This window comes from Ixodes scapularis, unplaced genomic scaffold (assembly GCF_016920785.2).
Source record: "Ixodes scapularis isolate PalLabHiFi unplaced genomic scaffold, ASM1692078v2 PGA_scaffold4__175_contigs__length_147842914, whole genome shotgun sequence".
In the NCBI taxonomy this organism is placed as follows: domain Eukaryota; kingdom Metazoa; phylum Arthropoda; class Arachnida; order Ixodida; family Ixodidae; genus Ixodes; species Ixodes scapularis.
The window spans coordinates 130339960-130367107 of NW_024609879.1; the positions used below are offsets into that span (position 1 = coordinate 130339960).

At 48.8% G+C, this 27148-nt stretch overlaps 1 protein-coding gene across 1 annotated transcript in view; it reads left to right on the forward strand.

The window, feature by feature from the left end:
- Window positions 1-1457: 1457 nt before the first annotated feature.
- Window positions 1458-27148, forward strand: part of LOC120845254 — a 38030-nt gene continuing 12339 nt past the window's right edge. Inside the window, exons 1-4 of the mRNA XM_040217077.3 lie at window positions 1458-1478; window positions 1542-1739; window positions 3362-3625; window positions 19335-19567. Coding sequence (XP_040073011.3) covers window positions 1458-1478; window positions 1542-1739; window positions 3362-3625; window positions 19335-19567 — 716 coding nt within the window. The remainder of the gene's footprint in view (window positions 1479-1541; window positions 1740-3361; window positions 3626-19334; window positions 19568-27148) is intronic.

A 27148-nucleotide genomic window follows, 5' to 3' on the forward strand; every position in this document is an offset into this window, starting at 1 on the left:
GTGTCAAGTTCGCCTTGAGCCAACTTGTGAATACGTTGTTTCTCGCCAGACACAACCCAAATATAGCCACGTGTCGATTTAATAAGAAAATGGGGGAAAAAAAAAAAAAAAACTAGTTTTCGTTGTCCACGTGCGTGTACTTTGTGGAAGGGCATTTATTCCTTAACAGCTCAAAGCACATGAATGTTGCCAAGTTTCGTTTTGCAGCGCAATCGCTACTTATTCACATCATCCTGAAACAACAGATGCGCAGAGTACTGCGCACCCGTGGCTTGCTTAGCGCCACTACTCTGACGTGGAGTCAACCGCCAAGTCAAAACTTGCTAAAACGCGTGCTTTCCTTGCATTTCATGTCCTTTTCTTTTATTTTTTCAATTTTTTCCCTGATATTTTGTGCTCTGAAAAAGTAACCGAAGAGTGATATTTTCTTTCAAAGTACCTGTAACTGCAACGAATATCTTTGTTTTCAGTAATTTACCAAACACTGCTCATACTTATTTTACACACTGAAAAAGGAAATACTTTTTCCGAAACGTCTGCGTATTAAAGTCTCTATCGTTACTCAAATTTCTTTTAACATCTTTGCGAACACCCAAAGATAAATTCGTATACATTTTTTGCGGGTTTGAAGTTAGTCGTTGATGCTGCTCGTTTGTTGTGTAGGGCTGGGCATAAGAGTCTACTGTGACGGAGCCCGTGCTGATGGCCGGTTTCAACATCGTGTTTGCAACGTGGATTTCGCATTATCCAGTACGCGCAACTGACAGACCATAAGAAGGAGTGCGCTCTGAGCATGCGCTGTAAGAAACGTGGTCGAATGGGCCACCCAGAGAACTAAAGCGATTCTGGCAGACGCCATGCGGGTCGACATTGCAGCGTTGCTTCTGTCACATTTCGATCAATGCGATTTGGTTTAGCACATGCGAGTGGGATTTTGTTTTTCCTTTCTTAGTGCATACTGTTTTAGTTGAGGTCGGGGTGCAAAGCGCTGGATCTACCTTGCAACTTCGTTTGTGGGTATCTAAAAGACAACAATAACATAGGCATTTTTTTTTTTAATTGGGACTTTTTGAGATAAGCAAGCAACCCAGAAGATAGTGTCCAATCTAAAGTTGTTTATGCTTTGTAGCTCGTTTTTATTTTTTTTGTGTGTGTGTGTGCGATGTGGGTGGGGGTTTAATGCGTGTCCGTGAAAAACAGGATGTTCTGATGATGGGTGGCGTTGTGGCTTCGCCTATGTGGAGGGTGAAAAAATAAAAACTTTAGCTGAGTTAGAGACGTTGTCTGTCTGTTTTCTTTTCTACCACTGCCAACAGTGTTCCTCCATCTGGCCCAGTCTTGGGTTGAACTCATCACGGCAAACTTTCACCAGCTCGCCTGCGTACTGACTATTTTTGTTAATCATCCGAGCTCGTGCAATATTTCGTGTCCTTTCCTAAAATTACAGACCAACGAAGATGCGCGTGCTCAGCTGCGAGGTCCGCTCTGAACTGTACACTGTAACCAGAGGGCATCATGTATTCTTTTTTTCTTTATTCAAGGTGACCTTCGCGCTCATGCTAGGAGCACTCGTGACGGCGTCCAGGCATCTGAACAACGTGCGCCGTCAGGCGGCTGACCCCAGACGCCGCGTCCCAGGTCGTCTGCGAGTCATCTTGGCCAATCAGAACAATCTGGATGCCCTGATGCAGAGCCTGCCTCACATGAGCCACGGGAACAAGCCCGAACACGTCAATAAGGTGCAAAGCCTTTCTCTTGTCTCGGCCATTTCCGAGTCTCTCGAAGCCGTTTGGGTGTATGCGGATAGCAAGTTCGTCTGCTTCTTGCACAGGAGTTGCGATGGTGTCAGAACGACGAGCTCTTATTGGCTGATTCAAAAAAAAAATAGTGGGTAGACCTCAAGGCATCTGGCACTCAGGTGTACCCCCTATCATTTCAATCGAAGCGAATCACAGCTCGGCGTCGCTCTGACGTCACCGGAGCTCCTGCGAAAGAAGCAGACGACTTGATCTCCGCATAGGCTTTAGACGGCGAGAGTGCACAACGCGTCCGCAATGTACGTTCCTCTTCTTGGCAGATGACAACTGTTTGCACATTCTGTGCGTTTTGTGAGCAACGCGCATAAGAACACTGCGGTTATGCAGGTAGAAAGTGAAGGAGAAGTGGATATCAGAGTGCCGAGGGACGCCAGGAGGTCGAACTCTCACTGGAGTGATACGTGAGTGGGTAGATTGTCGTCTGGAAGTCAAACGTTGCTAAGGTGTACCCACGACCTTGCTGGACTGTGAGACCATCTACCCACACCAGCAGAGAGATGGCTGCGCCCACAGACCGTACTTGCACACGTCTATACCTCGTTCCATCTACCAGACGACGCGGCCGGCACTACGAGTTGATGGGACAATCAGAGAGCACAAAAAGGGCGCCATCGTGGTGTTCGTTACGTTTCTGCGCGTGTTCTGTTCTCGCTCAATCAATCATAAACAAAAAAGGCTCAGTGATTAGCGCTCTTGATGCTACTTCGTTTCACCCGTTAGCTCGTAGCTTCGGCTGCATCAGCACTTGTGCTGAAACAAAATATGAAAGCGTCGCTATGGTCGGCATTCCACGATTGTGTGCGTGCGCATTTGTGTGTTTTTTTATCTCTTTGTCTTCTTTTTTTGTACTACTAACTTTGCTATCTTTGTCTATACTATTTCTTTTTTTTTTTCCTTTTTTTTTATTTCATCTTCTTTCACAGCGTAGCAAGCCGGCACAGAGCGCTGTCTGACCTCACTGTCTTCTTTACAAAAAATGCTTATTCTCTTTCTCTTTTCACGATTGGAAAGCCAAGAACTCACCATGACGTCTTAAAAGGAATTCGCTGTCATCGGTAGAAACAGGAGTAATGCCAAACTGTCAACGTTGACGGTGTCAGTTTGAGAATGCGATGACTCCAAATGTTTGCGCTTTTCACACGCACCATCGAGCTTGTCTTTCACAACTGATGGTATGCAGATAAGATCGTAGCTGGTGACGTCACGCCGAGGCAGATCCCGGTAGTGACGTCCGCAGGGGAACCATAAGAAGGTGCACGACGCGTATTACTTTGCGTGACACTAGTGACACCATGCCGTCTGAGAGATGAAGTCCCGAGACCTGACGTCACGTCACGTAGCTACGTGAGACCGTAACGCGGTACCACCGTAATGTCGGGTGACGTCATCACGTCGCAGAAGACCTGTAATTCTGTGTGCACCTAGAGCACATTGGGGATATACCAAAGAGACAGGAACTCTTTCTGGCACGTTCAAGGCCTTTACTGAGATTTTGTCATCAAACTTTTCCCCTGATGTTCTCTCTGGGCACGGTCCTGGTCCAGGCCGTTTCGTTGTCCTGCCAGCACCCGGACTGCCTCTGGGTCGATCAGTTCGTGAGCGCACGCCGAGACCTCCAAGTGGACCCCTGCGGCGACTTCTACTCGTACGCCTGTTCCACCAATTGGAGCTCGGCTACGCTGCCATCCAACGGGGCGTCGTACCGGAGGCGGACCGTCGGGCAGACTCTGCTTAACCTGCACAGCTACTTCAACGCCACCATCAAGCGAAACTACCCTCAAGATCTTGAAGGTCGCTTTCTCCACCAGGTTCGTATCTGGAGGCAGACGCGTATACAATCGGCGGAATTATCAGCACACTGAGTTTAGCGTTAACGGAACCAAGTAAAATACCGGAAGGGGTGCCTCGGGCGCGCTGAGCTATGGAGCGGGCAGTCACTTTGCGACAACACTCCATTCCGACTATTGCTACGCGATACTAAAAAAAAATCAATAGTGAGTTTCACCATTGCGTATGCGAGCAAACGCAAGGGCTGTGCATTTGTGTTGCCGTTGCGCGTTCCACACACTGCACGTGCGCGGAACCCAAACTGCGGCCCTAAATTAGTGCATGGCGGCGACGCGCATGCGCAGTGTTGAACACGCACCGACAACGCACACGCGCAGAATTTGCGTTTGCTCCTATACGCAATGAGACTCCCTATTCTTGTGGTGCTCTTCCTTGCAATCCGATGAGCCAAAGAAGTCATTCGGAACACTTGCTCTCCGTATATAGCAATGGACAGCTTAAGAACTGCAGCGCGTGGCTTATTCCGTTGGTGCTTCTCGATTCGTGATGCTTTCTTCCACGTTCTTATTGGCTAATTCAGCAAGCTCACTGACCGAGGAGCGGTAATAAACTGCTCGAAATTCGCCACTCCCTGCGTTTCTTAAAAATATAGTAGGATTCCCAAAACTTGTTTGCTGTTGTTGTTAGGCGATTTAATATGGTGTCCGGAGACTAACCAATGAACATTTTGCTACAGAGTTAGGTATATTTATTTAAAGTAAAAAAAAGAAATACTCAACAGCTCGAGTTCAAAGCCGAAACACGAGCACGGAAGCTCATGGCCGGAAGTCACGCGGCTACGCCCGATCGCGTCTATTTTTCTCCGCTTCTCCGGCGTGTGAAACCAGACGGCGAAGTTGCGTGCACCGTTCGTTGTCCGATTGTTTCGCACTTATAGCCCTTCCCCGCGATATTCTGCGCTTCAAGACCGATTGTCCGGTTCCACGAACGACGGTCTCAAAATACCGGGCTCCCCGTCCATCGCAATGTTGGTCTGTCGTGCACCGCAATCACAGCGTCCTGGCGACGTTACTAGACTACCTTAGTTGTGGTACTCCCGCGGAGTGGGGTACCCCCCACCCCCCTTTTCAGTCACTTTAGTCCTCCTCCATGTTTGAAGCGCCGTCTAGATTTTTGTTTAAAAAAAATGAAAGCCGCTTACAACTCCCTGTAACGCCGAATTAGAGCGCAGCTCTTGAGGAGGAGGAGGGAAGGGCACTGAGGGGGGGGTTAAACTAACCAGGGGGGGGTCACGTTACCTTGGTGGTCACGTGACCCCCAATGCCGATGATGTCATCACTGACGTCACTGATGACGTCATCAGTGACGATGACGATGCGGGTACCAATGACGTCATTAGTGACGTCACTGATGACTTCACCAGTGATGATGACGATGACGATGCGAATGTCGGTGACGTCATCAGTGACGTCGCTGATGACGTCATCAGTGATGATGACGATGACGATGCGGATGCCGGTGACGACATCAGTGACGTCACTGATGACGTCATCAGTGATGATGACGATGACAATGCGGATGTCGGTGACGTCATCAGTGATGATGACGATGACGATGCGGATGCCGGTGACGTCATCAGTGATGATGACGATGACGATGTGGATGCCGGTGACGTCATCAGTGATGATGACGATGACGATGTGGATGCCGGTGACGTCATCAGTGATGATGACGATGACGATGCGGATGCCGGTGACGTCATCAGTGATGATGACGATGACGATGTGGATGCCGGTGACGTCATCAGTGATGATGACGATGACGATGTGGATGCCGGTGACGTCATCAGTGATGATGACGATGACGATGCGGATGCCGGTGACGTCATCAGTGATGATGACGATGACGATGCGGATGCCGGTGACGTCATCAGTGATGACGATGACGATGTGGAGGCCGGTGACGTCATCAGTGATGATGACGATGACGATGTGAATGCCGGTGACGTCATCAGTGATGATGACGATGACGATGTGGATGCCGGTGACGTCATCAGTGACGATGACGTCATCGGGGGGTCACGCGACATCGGCGGGGGTCACGTGACCTCGAGGAGGGGGCCACGTGACCTCAGGGGAGTCACGTGACTTCGGGGGGTCACGTGACCCCCCACGAGGTCACGTGACCTTGGTGGGGGGCTCGCGCGGTGCATTATGGGACATTTCCCATGATGCACCGCGCGGTTACGCCGACGGCGACGGCGACGGCGACGGCGACGGCGACGGCGACGCCGACGCCGACGGCGACGCCGCTCAAGCCGGAAACGGGCCCCTAAGAGCTGCGCTCTAAAAGTGAAAGCCGTTTACAACTTCCTGTAACGCCGAATTGGAGCGCAGCTCTTGAGGAGGAGTGGAGGGTATATTCCTCCTCCGCCCTCGTGATCATGCCTGCTAGTCCTCCTCCCCTCCTGCTCCCCCTCCCTCTCCTTTACCCCTCCCCCCGAGGTCACGTGACCCCCCGGACCATACTAGGCAATGAGGGGAGGAGGAGGAGGGGGAGGAGGAGGAGGGCAGAGGTCCGGGGGGGTCACGTGACCTCGAAGGGATGGGATCACATGAACTGGGGCGGGCCGTCACGTGACCGGCGGGGGGAGGGGAGTCACCCCCCGGGGTCACGTGACCTGGCGGGGGAGGAGGGGGGAGGAGGAGGAGCGGAGGGGGAGGAGGAGGAGGGGAAGGGGCGACGCCGACGCCGACGCCGCACAGGCTGGAAACGGGTCATGTGACCCCCTCCCCCCGAGGTCACGTGACCCGCCCGGACCATACTACACAATGAGGGGAGGAGGAGGAGGAGGGGGAGGAGGAAGAGGGGGAGGAGGAGGAGGGGGAGGAGGAGGAGGAGGAGGGGGAGGAGGAGGAGGGGAGGAGGAGAGGGAGGGGCGCGGTTACGCCGACGGCGACGCCGACGGCGACGCCAACGGCGACGGCGACGCCGCTCAGGCTGGAAACGGGCCCCTAAGAGCTGCGCTCTAAAACAGTGTGTTCCATATAGTACGGTGGAACGCCATCTAGACGCTGCGCTTCAAGACGTGCTTATTCCATGAATACACTGCAGATAGCATAGTAGCCGTCCGACGCGTCAAGCGAGGGGGTAGTGCTCGTGTAAGCAGCGTCTATGAACAGTTCCGTAGCTGAGCTAATCTAATAACGTTGGTCCGCGGTACGTCGCCATATTGAGAATGACGTGTACACGAACTTCCTGTAATATGGGCAACATTTTTTTTTTCGATCCACGCATTTACAGTTTTTTGGAGGTCTCAAAAGTAAGGCTCGTATTCTTTTTTATTTTTAATATTGAATGCGTGCCTTAGATGACCCACGAATCGGGATATAATAGGTACACATAGTTTCAGCACCACGTGACCGTGGACAAGGGGTGAACGCGACTGAAACCGGTCAATTCTCGACCGGCTGTTTTCGGGCGGAACGAAAACGAATTTCGAGCCAAAATTGTGTTTTATGTAGTTGGCTCTGATAGCTCATTTTTAAATAGAACTCTCGGCGAGCATAAATACCCTATCAAAGTCCCTCTCATCTGTCAGTGGCCGTATTACTTTATACTAAGCTGACTGCAATGCAGAACGTGTGATCAACATTCGGTTTCGAAGTCGAGACTCAATTCGAAAATGGGCTTTGCATCCAAGAACCAACGCGTATTGTGCTTACTCTGATTCAGACTCGGTGTAACCCATTCTGAATTAGAGATCCGAATTCATCAGCAAACTACCAAAACAAAACAAAAACATAAATTGGGAAGCTGTCGAGGCAGAGTCCATTGAACGAGAACGTAGAGAACGTCCTCTATTCAACTTTGTTACACCCGGTTCGCACCTAAGATGTCAAAGCGGTCGAAGCGATGCGTTCGTTTGGACGAGTCATATGTTTATCTTTGGCCACGTGATCACGCTCACTCCTAATCCTACGTACAGAAAGCAGAGCCAGGCGATGAAAGGGAGGCGGTTGATTTGTCCACATAGCACATAGCTTCGACAGCACTGCCATCTGGGGGAGTGAACAGAGTATAGTTCGCCGCTTCTAACCGAAAGTAAAGCTTTGCTTTCAGAGGTCGATAACTCCACTTAAAATAATATTTAAAGAGATTGTGAAGGGGGAGGAAAAGTGAAGAAATTTTTCGTAGTCTTTAGCTTCGCTTCAAGCGGAAAGCTTGTCTTGTAAGGATAGAACGCGAAGCGTTAGAAGCGACAGCCCGTATCAAAGAGTCGCCTTTGACAAACATGGGATTGGGCGCGTTTTTGTTTTCACTAGAATATGGTATTTAAAAAAAAAGTTATATTCTGTTATACATTTTACGCCTTATTTTTCTTTTCACTCTGAAGTGCATTGAAAAGCAATTCTTAGCGTGTCGAACTTTTTTTTTTTTTTTTTTTTTTTTGCTTTGGGGAGGGATTTGTACGTCTGAAAAGGTTCTTTATGAAACAAAACAAACACACACGATGCATGAAGAGCATCCCTTTAAAAAAAAATGGACAAATACGGGAAGCACAAAAATAGTCATAGAAAGGGGTTTGTGCAGTCAACGTCCCATGAAAGCGATTTTCGTTAAATATTCCCCGGAGATATTTAAGAAAAGTATGTCGCATCGTTGCAGTTCAAATATTCGCTTCCTTTATCTTAGCTTTTTAGCTGAATGGCGACATCTATAATACAAAAAGTAAAGAGTGCGATAATGTTTTTTTTTTTTTTTTTTTTCTAACAGATATCAGTTTGTCAATATTTTCACCAGCACAACACTAGTTGACGAACATCATGAGACGAGCTAGATATTTCTCTAAATCGAGAATTATATATCTCGATACGCTCACACCTTTTAACGAAACACGAATCTCTTGATTGGTCCGGTTTTCGTTCACGAGACATGGCTGGAATCGTCGTGTACTCATTGGAACGAATTGCTCGCGAAGGAAAACAGAAGCCCCCTAGCGGACACCTGTCCAAAGTGCAATCTTAAAGGGGCACTGACACATCAAAATCATATTTTTTTTTATTATCCGAAACGATTGAAAACGATGCCGGGACATTACCCTCAAAATTTGAGATTTGGGAATTCAGTATTCGTGAAGTAAAAAAACAATTTCCAAATGCCGAATTCGAAGTTCCCGCGCGATCGGCGCCGGTGCCTTGACGTCAAAAATCGCGGAGACCTGAGAGTCGACTTCCTTTCACCTCTCCCTGCTGTTGCCATGGCGACCCAAAGCGAGGAGGAAAGGAGCGAGCGCCCGGCGTTGTGGCGGACCGGTTTTGAGCGGTGTCGCCTGTTTTCCGTTGGAGGATACAAATCCAGGAGACGGCACCACAACGAACTCCCGATTTTTGGTATTTCAAAAAGAAGGGCCGTAGTGCGTTCGCAATTGCGTTAAAAAACATGTTTTAGGATTGCCGTAATTAAATGTTATAGAGATGTCGCCTACAAAGCTTCTAAATTTCCTGATTTTTGACGTCACCGATCAAAAGAAGCGAGGAGGCGAGACGCGGGAAAATCAAACGCCAAAAATAAAAAGGCGCGCGCGCGCGCGGGAAAATTTTTTTTCGCGATGCGGTTTTTTTTGCGTGTCTATGACTGCAACGTGCATCGTTTTAGACAATAAAAATAAATACGACCTTTGGGGTGTCAGTGCCCCTTTAAGGGTGCTATCTCTAGGGCGCTGTTTTCATTGACCCGTGCTTTACGTAAAAGGTCTATCATGAAATGCGAAAAGCTTAATTTATGTTTTTACAGCGGAGCTATTAAGGGCTAGGTTCCCCAGGATCGTGTCCGGTATGTTGACACAAACGTAGCTGGACAGCTACCGCCATCTATAAGCGACGGTGGCAAACACACAACCAGTCTGGTTTCCGCCGTCACTCGTAGATGGCGGCAACCTTTCCAACTATCATAGAAAAATTGATAGTTGGGCGCGTTGGTGGGAATTCGTCGTAGGAAACAGCGCGAAAAACAAACGACGAAGAAGAAGCACACGGAACGAGCGCAGCGCTCGTCACGTTTGTTTCTTCGTCCTCGTCTGTTTTGCGCGCTGTATCCTACGCTCCTACGCTCTTATCAGATTCGGTTTAAACTCAGGATGGGTCGGCCGCGCGCGGCTGCGAAAGGAGCGGCGACGTACGCAGCAGCGCGAATGGGTCCGCAACCGCCGCAAAGCCGCTGTCGCCTCGACTTCCACTTCGTCCAGCGCTTCAGATTCCCTTGCCAAAAGCACACGCTCGCCTGGAAAGCCGCCGCCGAGAACAAAACCAGCGATGTAATGGGCGCCGGCAGGCAAACGCCACGGTCGTCGATCGTGTCAGGAAGGCCAAGCGCAAGCGCGAGGCCCGGTGGCGACTGCACTCCATGCCGGCTGAACAGTTCCCGGGTGCGACGGCGAGGTTCCGGAGGGAGGAGGAGGAGGAAAAACTTTATTTGTCTTAGGGTGATTGTTGAGCGGGCAGGATAGGGAGCTTATCCCCGCCTGGTGGCTAGGAGTCCATGGACCCCAGCGACCCACTCAGCCCGTTGGGTGACCCTGTCCTGAAGGACCGGGTCCGAGCTGAGCAGCGTGGCCTCCCACTGCCCCAGGGTAGCAATGCCAGGCCCGTCGGGCCAAGGGTCCTTCGGGCAATTCCAAATGATATGGGTTAGGTCTGCCCTCCCTTGGCATAGCGCACAAGAGGGGGTGAAGAGGCCTGGGTGTATATGGGAGTAGAGGACCGGATTGGGATATGAGTTGGTCTGGAGCTGTCGCCACGTAGTGGCTTGAGCTCGAGGCAGGGAAGGGTGTGGGGGAGGGTAGATGCGCCGCCTTAGTCGATAATGGTTTGTGATCTCGTGGAAGGTGACCAATCGGTCCCGGGCCGTGCGAAACTCCATCCCAGGAGGTGCGGGGTCCCCAGCCCGGTCGGTGAGTCCTCGGGCGGAAGTGTGGGCGGCCTCGTTGCCAGGAAGGGAGGAGTGCGCAGGGGTCCAGATTAGGTGGACAGAATGGTGAGGAGGGTGTGTGGTGAGAAGGCGTAGGGTGTAGGGGGAAACTCGCCCCTTCATGAAATTACGGATAGCTGTTTTGGAATCGCTAACGATTGTGGTGGCGGAGGTGTTGGTCATCGCCAGAGCAATGGCGAACTCTTCTGCCTCTTTTGAAAGTGTAGTGTAAAGAGTTGCGGAGGTCAGAAGGGAGCCTGCATCGTTAACCGCCGAGAGGGCAAACGCCTCTCGGCGGGTGTATTCAGCGGCGTCGACGTAGGCCACGTCCTCTCGGCCGCCGAGTCGCTTATGGAGGGCCTCGGCGCGCTTAAGGCGCCTCTGTTCGTGATATTGAGGGTGCATGTTTCGTGGGATAGGAGAAACCTGGAGTGATTGGCGGATATCGAGGGGTAGGGAGCATTTGTGAGATGGGTTGGATGGGAAGTTAATCTGCAGCGACGTGAGGATGTGTCGGCCTGCCTGAGTAGTGGATAGCCGTTCGTATTGTGCGGTGAGATGGGCCTCGGCTAATTCCTCGGCCGTGTTATGGACTCCTAATTTAAGGAGTCTATCGGTGGAGGTAGAGGGCGAGAGGCTGAGGGCCGCCTTGTAGGTTTTTCTAATAAGGGCGTTAACTTTGTCGAGCTCTGCTCGCTGTAGGGGAAGGTAGGGAGTGGAGAAGACAAGTCGGCTAATCACAAAGGCTTGGACCAGCCGAAGCATCTCCTGCTCCTTGAGGCCATGATGTCGTGAGGAGATTCGATGAATGAGTCGGAGCGTTTGATCTACGCTTATTTGTAGTTTTTGTAATGCTTGTGTATTCTTGCCGTTGTTTTGGATTAAGAGGCCCAGAACTCGTATGGTGGGAACTTCAGGGATGAGATGGTTGTTTACTTGCAACCTGATTTCGGGAGGGGTCGTGGCCACTCTGCTGGGGCGCAGTAGGAGGAGTTCGGACTTTTGTGGAGAGCAAGATAAGTTGGCCGCTCCCACGTGTACTGCTATGATGTCCACGGCGGATTGTAGCGTGGCCTCAATGTGTCCATCGCTGCCACCTCCCATCCACAGCGTAATGTCGTCTGCGTAGAGACTATAATGAAGTCCCGGAAGGGTGTGAAGTTTAGCCGGAAGGGGTAAAAGGGCTAAGTTGAAAAGGAAGGGGGAAAGTACGGAGCCTTGGGGGGTACCGTAGCTTCCCAGTTGTATGGGATCGGAGGTGAGGGACCCTAGTGTAATGGTTGCCTGCCTGTCAGTTAAGAAAGCCTTGATGTACCCGTACATGCGGGGGCCTGGGTTAATGGCGGCTAGGTTAGTAAGGATTGCCTCGTGCGAGACATTGTCAAAAGCCTTGGTGAGGTCGAGGCCTAGGATGGTTCGGGTGTCGCGAGAGCTAGTGGGTTGTAGGATTTGATGCTTAAGCTGTAGCATCACATCCTGGACTGAGAGGCCGGCTCGAAAGCCCACCATCTGCGGAGGGAGGAGATGCTTGTCCTCCACGAACGCCACGAGGCGATTAAGGGTGACGTGCTCCATCACCTTCCCGGCGCAAGACGTGAGCGAGATCGGCCGGAGGTTTTCTAAGGCGAGGGTCTTACCCGGCTTTGGGATAAAGATAATTTTTGCGGTTTTCCAGGCGGGGGGAAGATTGCCTGTTTTCCAGCATTCATTCATGTATCTTGTGAGGGCTTCTATGGATGGGTCATCCAGGTTGCGAAGGGCCTTGTTAGTGATTTGGTCGGGGCCGGGCGTCGAGTTGGTATGAAGCTGAAGCAGAGCCGCACGAACCTCGGGGACCGTAATGTCCGAATCCAGGAGGGGGTTACTGGACCCTGCATACGGGGGCAAGGAAGTAGTCCGGGGGACGCCTACGTATCGCGATTGGAGTTCCTGGAGGAGTTCGTCCTCAGTCCCCGGCCATTGGTGCAGGAAAGTATTAAGTCGATGTTGCTGCTCGTGCTTGCTTGAGGTTGGATCAAGGAGGTGACGAAGCAGAAGCCATGTGCGCTTAAGCCCCAATTGCCCTTGCATCTTGTCGCATATCTGGCCCCATTGTTGGGTTAGTAACTTCAGAGAATATTCTTCAATTTCTCTATCTAAGTAGGCTATTTTGCGGCGTAACTTGCGGTTGTGCCGCTGAGTTTTCCATCGCTTATGTAGGCTGGACCTCGCCTCCCAGAGACGAAGGAGGCGGGCGTCTATTGCCTCTAAGTGGGCTTCGTCTGGGATGTCCGTGGTGTTCAGTTGAATGTCTGTTAGGAGAGTGGAGGCACACTCTTCTAGGTTGGTAATGGTTTCGGTTGCAGATGCCTCTCTACTGGCCCTAAAGTCGTCCCATTTAGTAATGCGGAGGCGGTTGCGACGGGATTTTCCAAGGCACCCCCCTACCGTGGTTTCAAGTATGTAGTGGTCACTACCTAGCGGTTCTCCGAGATTTCGCCAGTTTAAGAGGGCTGTGTTGTGTGTGAACGTTAGGTCCGGTGTCGTGTCAACCGTTACGCTGGTACCTATTCGTGTTTGCTGGAGGGGGTCCGTTACCAGGGTGATACGGTGTTGTTGCGCTTGGGTCCATATATCCCGACCCTTGGGAGTGCATGTCCTGTAACCCCATGCCGTGTGGGAGGCATTGAAGTCTCCCACTATGACCAGGCCGTGAGGACCCGCCTCCCTTAGGGCACGCGAAAAGAGAACGCCAAATCTTTGTTTGCGAGCCGACGGGGGGCTGTATACGTTTAGTATATAGAGACGGGGGTCGCCTTTCCGCTGCGGAAGGATCTCCAGGAAGTCGTGCTCGACGTCAACTCCGCCAAGGCTTTTGTATGAAGCGGTTAGGTGTCTACGTGTGAGGATGGCGGTATTGGGTTCCTTATTATCAGGATTTTGGAAAGTTCTATAGCCGGCAAGTTTGACCAGGCCGCGGGTTTCCTGAATCGCTATGATATCGGGGGGTGTTTCGAGGGATTGTATGTAATGTTGGAGATTGCCACGTTTCCGTCGGAAGCTGCGGCAGTTCCATTGCCAGATTGTGGTTTGGTGTCTACTGAGGCGTGGCGGGTGGGGGAGAGGTAAAGCCATACTCAGGGATGCACTGTTGGAGGTAGGGTGTGGATAGTGGGGGTAGTAGAGGATTGGAGGACCCTGCCTGGGATGAGAGGTTGGTGAGTTGGTCCATTTGACCGGTGAGTTGGGCCAATTCGGAGGAGCGCTTTGAAACAATGCCTTCGATTGCCGTAAAACGGCTGTGAACGTTTTGCTCTAAGGTTTGCAGTCTGGCACTGAAAGTGCGAGACATTTCGGTCATTGACTCTGAGAGTCGGCGTAATTCGTCTACGATTTGGACGTCATTAGTATCGATTGCTCTACTCTGGGAACGACCCCAGAGGGTGACCAAAAAACAACCGTTGGCGGCTGGTTGGCGCCACCAAATCAGTTCTAATTTTCGTCCAATAGCGTCTTTTCGTTTCGGTCATCGTTGGGAACGTGTCCCTCCAAACCAGAAGCTTTCCCCGGCTTCACCTCTGGTGGTGTCCTGTCACCTCCAGAAGCGTCCTACCTGATCTAGGCTCTGCTTGCCAATCGAAAATCGACAGGCACGATTTGGCTGAAATGTCGAAGATTCTTGCAGAAAACCAAGACCTGAGTACCGTTCAGTGAGATCTAAAGCCGGAGTTCTACCCTTCAAACATCATTCAATCAATCAATCAATCGACGAATCAATGAATTCATCGATCAGTTTTATTTTCTTTCCCAGAGAAAGGTTGTAGCTGGGGCCAAAAGCTGCAACAAGCATAGCTTTTTGCAACATCATTTAAAAGACACGGATTTGGCTGCAGGCATGTTGAGAGAATTACATGCGGTCACGCCATGTCTCAAGCATGTTCGAAGCATGCTTGCTTCGTACATATGTATGCTCTCGACATGACTGCAAACATTTTTCGCATGACCAGCCTGACCGTGATTCGATGAAGAAACACCTCATAGAGCGTCCGCGAACTGTTTATCGTACGATGGATTACAGGCGTAACAGCGGCTTTAGTGATTTTTTTTTTTTTTTGACGTCATGTGGTTTTTTTTTGTGGACCTAGTATGCGGACAGAAGCTGAGGGAGAGGAGGAGAGGAGATCGCGAGGCATCGTCAGAAAATCGATTTCTGGTTGGATGATTGGTTGGTAGACTCAAAGCTAGCTAGCTCGCATTTGTCTCCTGTATACTCCGAAAGCCTGGCAGTTCGGCGACGGAGCCATAGAGTGCCCAGTCGCAAATTCGGAGCGCGAGGATCTTGTAGCACAGAGCATCAAAAAGCCATTTTTCGGGAAGCCTGGACGTCAGCGCACAGCTTTTGCAGCGGCGAGGACCCCAAACACACTTGTTCGCTCGGGAAAAGTGTGTCTCGGCGTCTCGCCGCAGCGGGGCGCCAGTCGCGTGGCTCTCCTCTCATCCGTTTTGTGCCGCTCTACCTTTTCCATTCCGGCGGCGATTCCACAAAGAGTTGGGATCTAGAGCGCGAGCTCCGAAGGCGCACCTCTCATTTCAGGGTAACATTGACATCGAGACCCCAGTCTTCTCTGTGCGAAACGTGTCCGATGCCACCGAAAAGGAACGCTCAGTCTCTACGCTCCCACTCTGCCCGACCTGCCGACCGTGTCGGTGCCCCTCAGAATAAAAGCCCTCTTGCGGCACCTACGCCGTCTGCAAGTACTAGTGCAACACAGCCCTTTGCCACCTACCGCCCCCTTTCACGGTTGATGTACAAAGGCTACAAAAAGGGGCTAGACGTGGAGATCTGCCAGGCTTTGTCAGCATTGGCGAAGTCGCTGTAATCGGCCTTCTACGATTGGCCGAATGGTGACTATGACGTCAGCAAAGGTTTTCTCATCAACAGAAATAAGAGTAATCTAAGAACTTCAATTTTGACGGTGTTGGCAGTGCTGGCTTCACAGCGCAATGATCTTAAGCCTCTACCATGCTAATTATAAACACCGTCGAACTTGTTGTTCGTAAGGTAATGACGTCACGAGAGGAACCATAAGAGGGCGCCACCAAAACATCCCGCCGCTAATAGAGGAGGCTATGACAGTGGAGACAAAGGCGGCATTTGTCTACACTGCACTGTTCGATCCTGTTAGAACGCGGAACGCCAGCGGCGTCCAGCGTTTGACGTTCGCGTTCGAATGCGGTCGGCGAGTGCCGGGGAAACAAAGAAAGCTAGCTTCGCGCCTACTTACTGTACTCTGTTTCATACTTAGCGTGCAACGCTGTCAAAGTTACTGGCGCGAGCGCGTGGCTTCATCTACGGTTTTGTTCGCGCGAGAACGCGTGCAAATGATCAACGAGATCAAGCCCCATGCTCGCGCCAGTAGCTTTGACAGCGTTGCACACTAAGTATGAAACAGAGTATAATCATTCTAACCAAAGCTCGGCGTTCTACGTCCCCGCCACGCTGTGCTCTCCTCCTCTCTCTCACTTTCTGTCCGCATACACCTTTCCGAAAAATGGCTTCTGGCCGATGCCATTTTCAGCGTTCGCGCATATATATGACACGCATTTTGCTCGCTTTCCGAAAAGAATAGCGTGCGCGAGGTGTGCTGCGGAGATCGCGCTCTTGTCTGTGGATTTGTAAACATTGGAACGCTGTATACACAGTGGGCGAAGTCGGAAACCGTGTTCAGCTTTAGTGGTTGGAACGCTACGATTTTTTCTTTTCCTCGTCACATAGTTAAGCCTTCGTGTCAAGCGTCGTAGAGTAAAAGTCTAAAGAGGTGTGAAACGCACGGAGCTCTTTACGTTCAAAGTTTATCTTCCGCCTGCGCAGGAGCGCACGGTTGCAAGGGTAGAGCACTCCAAAAGGGCTTTGATGTCTGGTCAAACACAACGGACGAGTTTTGACAGGATATAGTTACCGACAAGGTGAGGACAGCCAGGAAGTGTTTTCGTTGTCGCGCCTTCAGTGCGAGCTTCCTCTGACCGGATATATATATATATATATATATATATAAAAGGTGTTTCACGAGAGGTGGCCAAATTCGATATTGAGAAAACGACCCATCGCAACGAAAAAAGGCTTGTGTCGTGTTGGTCCTGGGCCAGGGGCCTGTTTAGGAAAATGATTAAAATTTGCGATAATTCGTTTGGTAATTAATTTGCGTAATTAATATTTTTTAAATACTGGGCTAAAGCAGTCTTGCACATGTTACTAAAAAAAGTAATCGATTACAATTACTATTACTCTTGGCTAAAAAGTATTCGATTAGATTACTTGATTACTCAACAGCAAAAGTATTTGGACATTACTTTAATAAGTAATCGTTACTTTTCCAATTACTTTATTGTGTGAAGTCTTACATCTTTAGCGCTCATAACAATGAACTGCTTCCAACCTATATTTCACGTTTTCACAAGTATTGAAGAAGGAAAAACGGGTTCCCTCTACAGCATCAGCCATCTCTGTGCGCTGCATCATTAGATTATCGGTTTTTCTAGCTGCAAAATTTCTAGTAGTGCTGCAATCGCTATTTCACCCGAAACATCTCCACTGGTCCCTGATGAATAGAAACTTAGAGTGCTTCTTGGAATCTCTGGTTCCACAGAAATATATTTTTGTTTTCTTGCTCTTTATATTTTCTTGTACTGGCCACCGAGAGGCCCTTACTCTCTTTCGTACACACACGCGCTTCTCCACATATTGTTCACATGTGGATGAACTCGCATGTTATACAAAAGAGCAGCAGCTCCAGGATTTGAAACTGATCATGTGTAGTATCCATTAGCGGAAGAGATCGCCCCGACCACTTCCAACCTCGAAACCTTGCTTGCCACGAAGACCACGTCGGGGAAATACGGGGTCTTGACGTGTATATGAACTGACTTTGTTATATTTTGCATCCGCTTTAGGAATTCTTCGGTTTTGGTTCTCCTACGGGCTGCGAGTAGGTACCTTAAGCAGGATTGTTTTTGTTTATTTATGCGTGTGTGTGCGTGAGGGGGCTGGTTTGAATGAAGGGCTTACAAAGTTACATTCTGCTCCCTCAAACTTCGCCCTGAAACGCCTTTGTGACGCACTGGTCCTTGGGGCTTCCCACTCCCAGTCCAAGCTCGAAACAAAACTGACATTCCACAGAAACTGTGCATACAAAAGGGTTGATCTCGTTTCCTACAGCTTCGCAAATATCTTCTTTTTTTTTTTTCCGTTTCTAACAAGAACCAATTTTTTTTTCGTCATTTCAGAAAAAAAAGGTGTATGCGGGGGGGGAGGGGTTCCGTGGAAATATAGTAACGGTTAGAAGTAATTTAAATTACTCCAAAAAGTAATCAGATTACTCTTGTGATTACTGCCTAATAAAAGTAATCCACTGATTACAAAATTACTCCAAAAAGTAATCGATTACAAGTAATTTGGTTACTTGTAATGCGTACGGTACAAGTCTGGGCTTAAGGCAATGGTTTCAATTAAAAAATTGCTCAGCATCATCGATAAACACTAAATCAACAAATTGTAGAACGAAAGAAGGCACGCGCAGCATTTACGGCTTTCTGAAAAACCGCATATAATCGACGGGTTTTTAAGTTCCGGTTTGCAATCGGAGCGCTTATCGGCCCCGATGGCACCGCTCCCAGTGGAGAAATAGTGCAACCAACCTCTGCTGCGCTGTCCTCGCGCAACGCAGCAGAGGTTGGTTGCACTATTTCTCCAAGGTGTGTGGTGTCGTCGGTGCCGGGAAGCGGTCCGATTGCAAGCCGACACTTAAAAATCCATTAAATTTGTGCGGTTTTTTAGAAAAGCGTAAATGATGCGCGTGCCTACTATCGTTCTGCTATTTTTTGACTTTGTGTTTTTCGATGATGCTGAGCATTTTTCAAATTGAAACCATGCCCTTAAACCCCATGTTAAATAAGTTATTTACGCAAAAATAATTACCAATTGAATCATCCCAGACTTTAATAAATTTCCTGGCAGCCGGTCGCGCCCGGTTTCCTATGCTTTTTATGGGATACTTCTCCGTTCCTAAAGTCATATTAGGCTACATGTGTCGCATAGACGCTCTTCCGTCATGAACCCTATTTTTGTGCCTCAATTCAACGGCGGCAATAACATTTCTATGAACGCGTTGAAGCGCGGAGAGATATCTGGCGCAGTGTTCAAGTCAGCGTCCATTAAACGTCAGAGCAGGCGCTCCAAGCTGAAGAAGCGCTCACCTCACGCGGGTGCCATAAGAACGATACACTTTTTTTGTTGTTTCCCTTAGCTGCGCTGTTTAGACGGCGGAAACGCTGCAGGTTGATGCGGATCGAGCGCTCGCCAATAAGACGTTTTCTGTTCGATCGCGTCTCAGCGTTCGAACACATATAATTCTTACACCTTGGTCACTGGCAGAATTAGAACGGCAGGGCATCTCTTCGGGATCCCTAGACTATGCGATAGGGAGTAGACCTAAGGGGCTTTTGTGCATACCCACGGTTTGAACGCGCCTGAACGACAAATGCCGGCGTCCAGCACTCGAACGCGAGACACTGCGCGAGTAACAGACGACGGTTTTGTACCCTCCGATTGAATGCGAGACCGTGGGTAGGGACAAAGGCAGCTAGCCTTGGCGCCTACCCACAAAACCTTCCAGTCAAAGGTTCGCGTTCTTATATACGTCCTCACACGCCGTCAAAGCTCGGGTGTTTTGTTTTGCACTAAAGATGACATGTAAGCTACATATAGTCGACCTGCCGTCGCAGGTGTCAAGTCTGTTCCTCGACTGCCTCATCGAATACAAAGGGAGGAACGAGCGGGAGTCTCTTGTGGGCCTAAGCAGGGACTTCAAGCTGTACGATTCCAAGAGCGAGGAAAACTTGACCGCCCTTATCGCCACCCTGGACAGGGAATTACGACTGTTCCCGTTCGTCACTGTGACGGTCATGCCCGACACGTACAAGTTGATCATGACGCCTTCCAGCACCATACTCAAACGGTGAGCAACGCTCGTTGAGTCTTGGGCGATGAAGGAAAAGCCCTATAGAATCACTCGTGTTTACTGTAGGCCGAGGCTTATCTGTGTTGTACACGAACAATCGTGTTCGTTGTACACCGAAACATGTGTGTGCTGTATACGAACACTCGTGTTCGTTGTATAGAAACACTCGTGTTCGTTGCATAGAAACATTCGTGTTTGTTGTATAGAAACAGTTGTGTTCGTTGTATGTGAACACTTGAGTTTGCTGTATATTAAGATTTTTTGTGCTGTATATGGGCACTCCTGTTCCTTGAATAGAAACGCGCGTGATCGTTTTATACTAACACTTGTATTCGTTGTATACGAACACTTGACTTCACTCTAGAGAAGAACTTTGTTTACTGTACGCGGACACCCGACTTCGTTGTACAAAAACACTCGTGTTTCTTTGCATGCAAACACTCATATTCGTTGTGAATACGCTCTTGACTAAGTTGTATACGATCGCTGTCTAGACTGGTTACAAAGAAGTTAACGGGAAGCTGAAATCACTTACAGAAGTGTAGTAAGTTGGGCGAGTTGGTATGATGACATGATGAACAGAACAGCGCACACGAAGACAAGGACAGAGAAAAGGAACATGCGCTTGTGTGTCCTGCATGTTCCTTTTCTCTGTCCTTGTCTTTGTGTGCGCTGTTCTGTTCATCATGAAATCACTTACCCTATACGCTTTTTCGTTATATCTGAACTGCATAAACGTAACACTCAAAACAAAACAAAGATAACACGAGCCGTCACGGGCACTTGTTTGTCGTGCCTGCAGAAAGCGGTCTAGGCTTCCCTGCACGCGCTCTCTGCCAGAGCGGCACCGTCTCTCCCCAACTCCGAAAAGCTCCGATCCAAAGAAGAAGATCCTGTGAGCTACGTACGGCCCGTGTCGACAGCTGCGACGGGCCCGCGCGGAGGACGCCGGCGGTGGACGGCGTTCCTTACGTTTATGTGCACTTCGTCGAGGATGACGGCACGTTTTCGTTTCAAGGAGATAGCCTTCGTCTTCCCCGTTGAAGGGCCGGCGGAGCCGGAACTCGCCATCGTTGAGTGGTGATGAGTCGCCCAATCGGTCCTCGAACGAAGCTAGACTTTTACGCAGACAGTTCTAGCACACGCCGACACGGAACACTCGAAGCAAACAATGAAGCGCGCACGGCACCGAGTTCGCGCTCAAATTCGCGCTCAAGTTCGTGTTTCGTCGAAATAAAGTGCCTAGTTTTAAGAAAAAGGGCAACTGCACGATCGGGGTCATGTTATTTACGAGCCGCGTTTGCAAAACGAGCTGCAGCCTGCAAGGAACCCAAAGCAGTCGCCGCCTGCAAACGTGTCCGCCTCTCCGCCCAGTTTTCTCGCCACACTCGCTATGAGGCGATAAAATGCAGGCGTACTTACGCCTAGGAGGCGTCGGCCATTACATTGAAAATGCTTTCCGTGGTTGGAGTTGCCGTATCGGCACGTTGTCGCTAGCGCTCCGAACGCCCCTAGCGACACGCCACGACGGTTTCTCAAAGTGCGATGCGGAAAAGCCGCTTCCCAGATAAAAAGCGGGGAGCAGACGACGTAGGAGAGGCTGCCACCGGCGGCCTTTGCAAGGCACGTCTGCGGCCCGTTTTGGGTGGCTGCTCGGGCCGCTGCAGCTGAGTGCGGCGGTCTGCAACTTAATCAGCTCTCTGAATGCAATTTCTTTTTTTTTAAGTAGCAAAAAATTTATTTTTGCTATATTCGTGGTAGCCGCTAATTTTCCTTCACTAAAAAGACACAGAAGTATACCAAAAAAGTGAGAATGGGAATGAGGAATCGTGATCGCTTTGCTATCGCCTCTATTTCGTTATATACGGTCGTGACAGTACTTGTTTTTGTTGTACGCAAATACTCGAGTTCGCTATACACCAACAATTGTATTCGTTGTAATAAACAATTGAGTTCGTTTGATACGAAGAATTGTGTTCGTTCTATACAAACATTTGTGCCCGTTGTATCGAACACTGGTAGGCATAGTCTAGTTTGTTGCTACTGACCGCGGGTTTACGATGAGCTTCTGCAAACCTTTCTTAACGTGCGTTTCAAACTACAAAGTAGGATTATTAATTTTACTGAGACGATAAGAGCATTTTAATGCGAAAGCATTACCTGTCTCATGGAGCAAAGCCGGCGTTGCACATAAACGCGAAAAACGGCACCTAATTCCGTCTGTAGCACCGAAAAACGGCAGCTGAATTCCCATTGGCTCCGACACGTTATAGTTTCAAGGAACGCCACCTCAGAGAGAACCCCTTTCTGGCGCTGCGGCCCGCGCACCCGTAAAAGAGAGATGGTGGAGGGGGTGCGGCCGTGTAGGAAGCCTTCCTACACGTAAATTGTCTTAAGTGTGCTCTTGTAATTTTCTGAGCCTGTGCTGTGAGCACTACACTCAATTGTGGTGCCTAGTCAATACCACCTATTCGTTCGTTGTCTCACCACTCGTACTCATTCCAAAAAAAACACCCGTGAGCGGTCTAAGTACTCTCGTATTAGTAGCATTCGGAAGATGAATAACGAACAGAAACGTTGAAATTTAGGGAAAGAAGAGGTAGTATTTAATTTTCTCCTGAAAACAGGCACGCGTTGCAGCGCCAAACCGTATGTTTGACCATGCCACTGAAACACTATTTTCGCCACTAGAAAGTTTAGGGCAGGGCGTTCCCTCGGAAACGCAGCAACCGCTCTGCGAGGAATGGTTGAGCTACAGAGAGCAGCTGCTAGGTGGGCGTTTGAAAGACAAAAGAAAGAAAACGCGAAGAAACGGGCAGTTGGGGCAATTGAATGGCAGCTTCTTTGCATGTTTTCCTCCACGTCACTGATATTCCTAAACAAGCGTGCTGAGGCTGTCATATCCGGGTCAGCGAAAATTCCAACTCACTCGCGTCCCATTTTGCAAAGCGAGCGCATAGAATAGTCTGACATTTATTTCACGTCCGCCCTGCCAATGTCGACTGTCAGAAACTTCGGCTTTAGAACTTCCGTTAACGGTGACTCCCCCGGGATTGCAACATCAAGCTCTTTTTTTTTTTTTTTTTTCTTTAAGGAGAAACAGAGCGACGAGGAGAAACAGCGACGAGGAGAAACAGAGCGACGAGGAGGTTTCAGCGTGTGTCGACGTAAAATATGGATAGCTCTGATTCGAAGGATTCATATGTGTAGGTGCGAAGGCTAGCTGGCTCTGTCTCTATTCTTTGTTCCAACGCGTTCGAACGCCGAACGGCGGTGCCCCATAGAGTAATATAGTAAACGTAAAGAGAGGACACAGGAGCCGATTCGCGGCCCAGATAGTGCGTTTCATACCCTCCGCTACGTGGCGCTTTTCTGCAATTTGGTTAAAATTAATTAAAACTCTTTCTGTGAAAAGTATTTATTTTTTAATTGGCAATGCTTTAAAATTGTTTAAAGTACTTACAACGGCTAAATAGTTTAAATCATATACGTCACAAAAAGCACGTGATCAATGGCGCCTGCCATGGCCTTCCTGCCTGCACGCCGTCGCTTCTGCATCATTCTGCGTGGCCTTTGCTCGTCCCTGCGTCGTTCGTCTGTGCCGTGCGTGCCGTCCATCTGTGCTTTCTGCTGCATCATGTTCGGTCGACTTTGCATCAATCAAGGTGACGCATGACCGCCCGCGTGCTCGCATGCTCGGCTTGAATTCATGCAGCCGATCGGTTCGAGCTTCTCGTGCTGTTCTTTCTGCCGGGCTGTCTGGCTGCACTTGAACCTGTGTGCATGTTGATTTCCGATGAGATTGTTTTAAAAAAAGAATTTAACTTACGACCCAGCACACGACATTGTCCATGGGTTTACAGATGACGGTGTTGAACGAACCTCTAACATTGCAGATAGAGCCTCGGTTGTTATGCTGTCTGAAATTTCCAGGAGGTGCGTCTAGCCCCTTGCATACACTGTTGTGCACACTCCAACAACGTCTTCTGTTTAACGCAGTCTCCTCATTTCTCTCTTTCGGGAGCTTAAAGGGGCGGTGCAATGATATTCAATTGGAATGTGTTTCACTTTACACGAGCTTACTGCCACTAGTGGGAATCAAGGATACTCGCACGCAACGCCACTGACCAAGAAACTCCTTTGTTGCGCTATAATTTCGAGGACAAAACCGAGTGTTTTCAATTAATCTCTCCTTCGAAAAACCTGATGACGCAGCTGGGCGGTAGCAGTACCGCCCAGTTACGATATTTGAATACGGTTCATAGATTGGACCCGAGCATGGCGTGGACACTCGATTTGGACTCGTGATAATCGATAGCTCGAGAAACATTCGGGTAGTGTCCTGTGTCCAATCGCTGCAATGACGACAACAGCCGAACCATAACAATGTCTTGAACTCAGCGCGTGTCGTGTGCCTTGCCAACCCCAGCGCATGGCTATGATCAACATTGGCGGCATATAATCGGCTCCAGATCACGGGGCCGCTTGTTATGGCTTCGAGTTGAGGGGTGAACTCTGCTCGTTTTTCTTTATTTTTTTCTGCGACTTCGATTGCGTGTGGTGAAAACGAACGGGTATTTCACAGATCATTAACGTCAGGGATTCGTTCTAAGCGGTATTTGCGCAAAATAAAAATATCAGTGCATCGCCCCTTTAAGACTGTTGGCTTTACAGTAAAGGCTGTGGTCTGTGGTTAGGGGGCTTCAAACATCAGCTTGGTGTGTGTGGGGATAAGCCATTTCTTGAAGTTGACAACGAACACGTTTACTTTGTCTTTGATGTTAAACACCTTCACAAAACAACCAAGAGCAATCTCCAAGCCCACAAACTTTGCATTTGAAATGAGGTCATTGAGTGGTCTTCTTTATTGAACTTTATTGTTCTATCCATGAGATGAGCTTGCAATTGGCTCCGAAACTTATTGAGAGAAACATTTTTTCAAGGACCTTTTTGTAACATGGAAAAAAATTGTGCCCCACAGGTCTACTCTTTCTTGCAATCATATCCCTTGTTTATGCCAAGGAACTTCCTGAGGCAGCCATGGCTACAGCCTTTTTCTGTGATAAGATGTGCATACTTTTTGACTGTCTAAATAGCTAAATTCAAGAAGACAGGGCAGAAGTTGCGTCATGCCAATCTGAAGGGAGAATCTGAAATACTTGATTTTTTCCACCAGTAACTCGGATGGATTTCAGCATGGCAGTTCCAAAGGAGGAGGCAGCCATAAGCCATCATTGGGTGGCAAGTTACTATAAAAAGTTTCCTCATGCTCTGTGATGAGCTTTCAAGCAGCCATGACTTGAAGTTCTTACTTACACGACGCCTGCAGCAAGACACACTTGAGAACGTTTTTGGAGCTATATACGACAAATGCTGGGCTGCAACACAAACCCAAATGTGGATCAGTTCAGCTCAGGACTAAAACACCTCTGGATAAAGAAACTGTTCAAACTGTCGGACAATGAAAACGTAGAGGATGACAAGGCTGACCTCCTAAAGGAGTTGCAAATATCTTTGCACCATGAAAGTTTAATTTCAGACATTGTGGAATGTCTTCCAATTGATAACTTCCCGCCACTAGAGGATATTTCTGAGCTGGCATCAGACATCAGGTCTAACATAATTGATGACTCGTCCACTTTTTTTTATTACGTTTGGGGCTATTTGATCAAGCTTTTGCTTGAGCAGACAACTTACAGCTGTGGCTGTTCTCAGCTGCTATCGGATGAGTCTAATAACTTGACCAGGCCTCACCAGTACTGTCTTGTTCCTAAATCATACCACATGCCTGGAAAATTCTTCGGGAACTTAGTAGTACCATCACAGGCTGCCTTTCATTTTATTCAGCAACTAGAAAATGACTTCCTTCCCATAATTGAGAGTGTGACACATGTTCGAGGAGTCTGTGCCGCCTTGTATAGCACACTTTGAGGTCTGGGTGGTTTTAGCCTTTGCCCAGAGGAGTACCACAAAGGGTTTTTTAAAGTTGTTTTGCAGAATACGCTTGTGTTGACATGTTTGATTTCTTAACCGGAATTTGGACAAAGTTCGGTTGCACTCTTCAGTGGTTAATAAGAACGAGACAGGTTTAACTGTTAATAGTGTATTAACAGAGGCGGTTGCCAAACCAAAAACAAAAAGTGCTTAAGTGGGCGGTGCAGCTTGCTCTCCAAATATTTGTTTCCCCTTTTTCCAGCGAATGCGTATCACGGCTCCCTAACAAAAATATTTGTCCACTTTCTACACAATTGTGATAGAAAATAGTGTATAGAGGCTAAAAATATTTGAAAGAAAATGTATCCACTTTTGTATCCACTGTCCATAGTTTTTTAGCCGCTTTTTTCTGAAGCCATATTTCTTTTCTGAACAATTTCGGGGAATGTTTAGGGACGTTGAATCTTGTCAGATTTCGAATAGAGTTCTCTTTGTTTGTTAATGGCTCGAGGCTATGCAAATTGGTGTTTTTTTATATTTGCCGGAAATCGGGAATTTGTACTATCCGGCGTGTGCTTCGCAATGTTATTATACTCTTATGACTGGTAATGATAGCGATGTCTTATTTATTTTTGCACTTCCCGTACCCGAGTCGGCGTGAAAGTGAATGTATCATACAGCATGTTCTCCGTGGAAAGGTTTTGTTAACTTGGTTCCGTTAAGAATCTATTACGAAGTGTACGATATGCCGAAGTCCTTCATATTCATTTATTTTTGTGAGTATCAATCTCTTTCGTATAAAACATACAGAGCTTCTGAAGTAAATCATGTATACATGAATGTGGTCCAATAAAATGTGTTCGAACCACTTACTGTTGTTGACCCCAAAATGCTCCACCAGCCAGGAGTCAATGCGGCGATTGTGTAACTTCAATGCTTTACAATAGAAAAAGAACAATAAATATATATACTTATGCTTTGTGAAGTAAGTTGAAATATTGTTTGATACATTTTGCACGGACTCGATCGTAAAAAATAAAGCAAAAGGGCGTCAGTATTAAAAAAAAAACAAAAAAAAACAGCGGCTTCGGGAGTCAAGGGGCTCCCGAGAGCCGAGCGAGGCGGGGAGGAAAGAGAGAGAGAAGGGTACCGGAGAACCGGGGCAGAAACGCCCAAACCGAAACCGAAACTAACTTGACCGGAAACGGAATCAGATTACACTTAATACCGCCCGCTAGGAGCGCTACCTGTCACTGGTCTATCTGGGCCGCTGGGGCCTATGGCAGTGTCCGCTCTTTACCTTGTGTATATTACTCTATGGGTGCCCGGCATTCGCACGGGAGACGCTGCGCTAAGGGCAGACGTCGCTCTTGTTCGCTGTGATTGGAGAGAGACAGTAACTGGAGACAAAGGTAGGCGTCCCTCGAAGCTTAGCAGACGGTGCTCACGCGACGTCATCAGCGTAACGGTCGTCACGTGACATCATGAACGTGATCTGATGTCACGTCACACCGCGGCGTCACAAAAGACAAATAAAGGCTGCCCAGATAAGATCATGCACGCTAATCCAGACGTTTTAATTTTTTTTTACTTATTCTTTGTTGTTTTAGATGTTACTCCATAACAAGTGTCTTGAATATATAT